General features: G+C 40.6%; 1 protein-coding gene across 1 annotated transcript in view; it reads left to right on the top strand.

Moving 5' to 3' along the window:
• Positions 1-559: 559 nt before the first annotated feature.
• Positions 560-5,942, top strand: part of LOC104953254 (collagen alpha-1(XII) chain-like) — a gene marked incomplete at its 5' end in the record, with an annotated part of 30,915 nt that continues 25,532 nt past the window's right edge. The window contains 6 exons of the mRNA XM_010780172.1: positions 560-699; positions 1,079-1,208; positions 1,728-1,867; positions 3,039-3,168; positions 3,821-3,960; positions 4,299-4,338. Of these exons, the coding sequence (XP_010778474.1) occupies positions 560-699; positions 1,079-1,208; positions 1,728-1,867; positions 3,039-3,168; positions 3,821-3,960; positions 4,299-4,338 (720 nt within the window). The remainder of the gene's footprint in view (positions 700-1,078; positions 1,209-1,727; positions 1,868-3,038; positions 3,169-3,820; positions 3,961-4,298; positions 4,339-5,942) is intronic.

Genomic DNA, 5,942 nt, shown 5'->3' with positions numbered 1-5,942 from the left:
CAAGACACGTAAGGCGACAACGCTGACGGAAAAAAGTCCTAGAAAGTCCGACCTTGTGAAAGTTAAACAATATTGTTCTTAAACACCTCTTGGGTCAACAATGTGACACAAGTACTGGACATAAAATACACTCTGTTTCACAACAACTATTACCGACACACATACATCTCATCTTATATTTATATATGACCCAAATACGTATATACAGTTTGTTCATTTGAATTGTATCTTTAATTTTATTAGTCAAAGTCATCTTTATTGTCAATCTTTTAGTTTGTGATTGAAATACCGTTTCCCACAATCCCGAATACCAAAAACTACAAATATATATACAAATATGTATATATCTATGTATATACCTATGTATATACCTATGTATATACCTATGTATATACCTATGTATACACAATCCACATGAATTAATATCCATCTCTAATCTGTGTGAACCTGTGCTGCCCTGTTTTTCATTCTCACCCTGTTTCTGATAAATTACTGAATTTCTCCACGGGGATGAATAACGATCCACTTTATCTGATCTGATCTCTCTTAACGTGTCCAGGACCTCTGGGGGGGGTGAAGAACATGCGGGTGAGCGACCCCACCATGACCTCTCTGAAGGTCAACTGGGACCCCGCGGATGGAGCCGTCCGACTCTACAAAGTGTTCTTCGTTCCTGCAGCCGGGGGCCGGGAGGAGATGGTGAGACTCTGAGGGAGAATTACTCACAAAGTCACGGAAAAATACGTATTTATACATAAAATACTACGCTGTAAAACTCAACAGAAAGAAGTTCCTGCAGCTTTTAGCCGACATATTCTCTGATGACACAATAATAACTATTTAACTGCTACAAAAATACATGTAGGTCTGCTGCTCAGATTGTCTTAATTGGTTAATTGCCTGTTTTTAATTGACTTAATTTTGTGCTTAAAGGGGGATCTTTTTGTTTCCGACATTATGACCCGAGAGATTTGAATTTGTCGGACTTTGACATATTTTTCCGGACGGAAACAGATCCGGCAGCCTGTTAGGAGACTTCTGATCTGAATGACTCTTTATTCTGAATCTCTGTGAACAGGAGCAAGTCCCCGCAGGAACCACGAACATCATCCTGAGGAACCTTCTGTCCGACACGCCGTACACCGTCTCCGTGCTGCCGGTGTATCCCGCCAGAGAGGGGAGGCGCCAGTCAGAGAACGGGAAGACACGTAGGTTACCTCTTATATTTCACGTTCAGCAACTATAATAATATGACATGTTATTTATTTATTTAGTGCTTTTCCTGGTTCTCAAAACGCTTAACCTATACGAGCTGTATCTTTAATATGTCCATCTTATTTTCTAAGATTCTAAAAAAAGTCAAAAAAATGACAGGTCCGGAACTGTCGAAATAAATTGATAAAACGGACAAAAAAGACACCGGAAAATGTGGATTAAAATCAGAGATGGCAAAAGTAAACCCATCCTTTCCTCAAGTAGAAGTACAAATACTCGTGTTTAAAAATACAGGTATTTGAGTTCAACATGTAAGAAGTAGAAAGTACAGGTATTTGTGTTCAACATGTAAGAAGTAAAAGTAAAAAGTCATCAGAACTATAAGTAGTGGAGTAAAGTACTGATACCAGAGACATGTACTTAAGTACAGTAACTAAGTATTTGTTCTCCACTGCTTCCACCTGAAAGTCTGTAATAATATGATATAAATGAATGTCATTTCCCTGCCGTAGTGCCGTTGAGCGGCGTGGGCAACATGCAGGTGATCGACCCCTCCATCACCACCCTGACAGTGAGCTGGAGCCCAGCTGATGGGAACGTGCAGGGATACAAAGTGATCTACAGCCCCGTGGACGGAGGCCCGGAGATCGTGGTAACACTCTTTATTTCATCATTATAATACTTTTTATTTATAAAATTAGATCAAATGCACTTTAAAAGCTCCAGACCAAAGTGCTGTACAGACAAATAAACAAACACAACAAACAGAAATCCCACAGCTCAGCTCACACACCATAAAACAAGTACAAGTTAAAACAATAGACCATTTAACAGCAACAATCTACAAGATGTCAAAACGCTATAAGGACAAGAGGTGGGTTTTTAGCGGGGATTTAGTGACGTCATGCGTTCTGATTTTTACACTTCAAATCAGGGGGAAGCCTCTCAATGCTTGCAGTAAAAAGTATGTAACAAAAACCACCTGGTTAGTCAGTTTTTTCCATCTTTAAGCTTCAAAATGTCCCAGTTCTGCAGCAGAAGCGAAGATAAAAGTCAGACAGTGTTTGAATTCAGACCCAAAACGATCAAAGGATCAAAGTGACGTCACCCTCTGACAGGATAATCCCATCATGCATCACAAAAGCATCAAAAGCCTTTTTCATCCGTCAACGTGGGCTTTGTGTTCCTGCAGCGCAGCTTTTAGAGAATAAGTGGCTGTAAATCCCGCTCTCTGAGACTGTGTCGAGAGCGTGAAACAACATCTGGCTGACGGACGTGTTTGTGTCTCGTAGAAACGCTGCGTTGGTCTCTGACGATGACATCATTTACCCAAAATGTTAAAGTACTTAGCCAGAGGAGTTCAGTGCGGCTTGTGTGGGGGTGTATCTGTTGATTGTGGGGTTAAGAAGGAAAACAACAGATAATTAAGACCTGCAAATACCTGGGATTATTTAAATGTGTTTGATCTATGACTGAATTTGTTCAATCCCAACGTTTTTATACATTTTAATGAATAAATGTGCCTAAAAGTTATTATGGTTGTATGTACTTTCTCTCCTGAGGTAAAACTGGAGAGAAGATAAAGATATCTTTTAAACCAATTTAGTGGGTCGAATAATTTGGAAATGTTAAAAAACGTTTTGTCGGAAGCGCTTTTAAATCTGTAATGAATAGTTTTATATGTTTTGTGTGTGTGTGTGTGTGTGTGTGTGTGTGTGTGTGTGTGTGTGTGTGTGTGTGTGTGTGTGTGTGTGTGTGTGCTTGTGTGTGTGTGTGCGCACTTGTGTGTGTGTGTGTCTGCACTTGTGTGTGTGTGTGTGTAGGAGCAAGTGTCAGAGAGCACCACTAAGACGGTGTTGGAGAAGCTGCTTCCGGATACCCGTTACACCATCACCGTCGTTCCAGTTTACGCCGAGGGAGACGGGCCGAGCCTCAGCGACATCGGGAAGACAAGTCAGTGTTTACACTTTTAAACGTTTGATTTCTACGTCTTTCTATGAGTTCTAGAGCTTGAACAAACCTTAAAGAAGCACCCGAACCTCCAAGGAATCGTCACACAGATTGATAAAGATAAGACTTAATTGATAATTTGATTGTTGTTTTGTTACAGCAGCATGTTAACAAGGCATTCAACATGCATTAAGAATATAAATGAATGGTAGATATTAAGTGCAGAGTATAACAGTTGATGGATAGTGAAAGCTCAAGGTAGAGACACAGTAAGAAAGCAGAAAAAGAGGGAAACAATTGGACAAATTGAATATACTAAGAAAATTATCAGAAATTAGTGATATTGAAGTTTTATGTTTACGGGAAAGGAACCACTTGCTTCATGGTTTTTCTTGCATTCTGCTCTACTTCCCCATCGTATTACCAGAAGTGTCAAATCTTTTACTTGAATGTTATTCTTTAAAGAAATGTAGACATGTGGCTTGGCGAGTGAAGACGAATTTGACTCTTTTCCCCCGTGGTAATGAAGCAGCATCAATTGAATCACTGACAGCTAACGGCCGCCAGAAAACAGTCTTTTTCTGACACATCTGGACACTAACAGCTGTGCGCTCCAAATGCTCACTTCCTGTTTGGCGCTGACTTCCTGTTTCAGAGCCGCTGGGCTTTGCGAGGAACCTGCAGGTGACCGACCCCACGACGAGCTCTCTGAACGTCCGCTGGGACGCGGCCGAGGGGACGGTGCGAGAATACATCGTGACCTGGGTCCCTGTGGCTGGAGGAGAGCGGGAAGTGGTGAGAGAGAGACCGGAATATTCATTTAATTTGTATGTGTTCATGGTATGCGCAACTTAATGTATAACAATTGTTTACAGAACATGTCTCTATAAACACACCCTACCCGAAAAGGAGCAGGGAGAAGAAAATAATCTGATATGACCGGCCCCTTTCTCAAAAAACATAAAATAATTAGAAATAGACAGTCTGTCCGTCATATTTTCTTATTCACAGCCAATCATAGCAGTATCGCAGGAAAATAAGAAAAACACAAGAACGTAGAAAAAAATACGTAGTTCCCACTTGACGGTTAACGGAACATTAGGATCAGATAAAGATTTTGTGTTCCTTGGAAGGAAATGCAGGTGTCAGAGCAACAGAAACAGAGAAACACAGGTCAGTTTAGGTTTTCTTAGACAAGTTTACCATAACCTACGTCAGGGGAGAGTTTACACGAGGTCAGAGATATTAAAAAATATAAATAAAATATAGAATAAATAAATAATAATAACAATGTACAACTTCAACACATAGCAGGTTTAGGAACAACACTCCAAATAAGTTTTAAAAAAAGTCAAGTTAAGAACCACATTTTTATTTTCTGGAGGAACAGGCCTGCTTCTGTTCTGCTCACTCTTCTGGAAAAGTTCTTTATGTCCTCTCTCATATTGTCGGATAATCTTTTTCTTTTTGGCCTTGAATTCAAGTTTTCTCAACACAAACGGAGAAAAGCCAGCAGCTTGAGATGGTTACGCATGTTTCCAGGAAAAAACCTTCTTTGCTGTCCAGGAAAAAGAGTTATATCAAAAGATGAAAACGGTTGGAACATTTTAAGAAATGTACATTTCATAACCACTGATGTGAAACATTGCAGAGGCAGTTTCTACTGTTTTCCATAAAGCCCGCGTCACACTGTCCCGAAATCGACACCAGATGGAAACACGATAAGGGAAATGTTCAAATTCGGCTCTGATCGTAACAACATCGGGCCATTCGTGAGGGCATCGCCGCCGTATGACCGCCGGTGGAGTTTCTCAGGCTCCAGCAGCAACTTTGTGAGCGGTGGCAAAATCTTTGGAATGCCAAAATATTGCCGAAGGACCTTTCGAAGGTTCATTTTCGTGTTGAATTTGTGAGTCCATTTTGCCCTTCGTAAGGCACTCGTGAGGGCACCTTGTCAAATCGTTTCATCTTCGTCTTGACTTCGTGTGATCATCGGTGCCATCGGGCATTTTTCGCCTCACGAAGACAATACGAAGGAAACAAGAAGCTGCCCGGTTGTCTTTGGAAGGCAACACGACTACGTGAAGCCCTCGCAATGCCGTCGTGTAGCCATCGCATTATAGTACGATGACATCGAGATTGCATTTATTGCACAACAAAATCATGTAAACATATTATGTAAATAACACTCCAAATATTACATTGTTTTTGTTACTTTCGTTGCAGTTGTATGTCTTAAATGTAATTTTAGGTTAACTTCCTGCTTTTATTTAGATGCTTTTATTTTGAAGGCGAGTTTACGCTGTTGACAGGAAGTTGTTGTTGCTATGGAAACAACATGACGGAGATAAGTAATATCTTCTAATCTACATATAAAGACAGAGAAAGTAAAGAATAAAGTGTATGTTTGAATGTTAGCACCCCCCAAAGAGGCAGAAGCTCTTACATTGAGTCTGGATATATTCTAAATCATCAGTAACGTCTACGACCATATTTCCGTGTGTGGTTCGGGTGCCATGGTGTGGCCTTCTGTAGGCATCGTACTTGCTTCGGCTGTTTCTTGGCTGTTGACCAACTAAGGGGCCATCTTCGTGCGAAATTCACAATTCCATATTCGTGTGTCCATCTGGTGTCAATTTCGGGACAGTGTGACAGGGGCTTTATGATTGGCACCAGCATTCAGGTCACTCTTTTTCAATATGATCAAAATACTACGGTGGCTAAATAGGTAAAACGTGCTGCACTTTCAAAAATAATGCAAATATAAAAACACAAAC

Source organism: Notothenia coriiceps, unplaced genomic scaffold (assembly GCF_000735185.1).
Source record: "Notothenia coriiceps isolate Sejong01 unplaced genomic scaffold, NC01 NC01_scaffold00021396, whole genome shotgun sequence".
In the NCBI taxonomy this organism is placed as follows: domain Eukaryota; kingdom Metazoa; phylum Chordata; class Actinopteri; order Perciformes; family Nototheniidae; genus Notothenia; species Notothenia coriiceps.
This window is presented reverse-complemented; position numbering and strand designations above follow the sequence as displayed.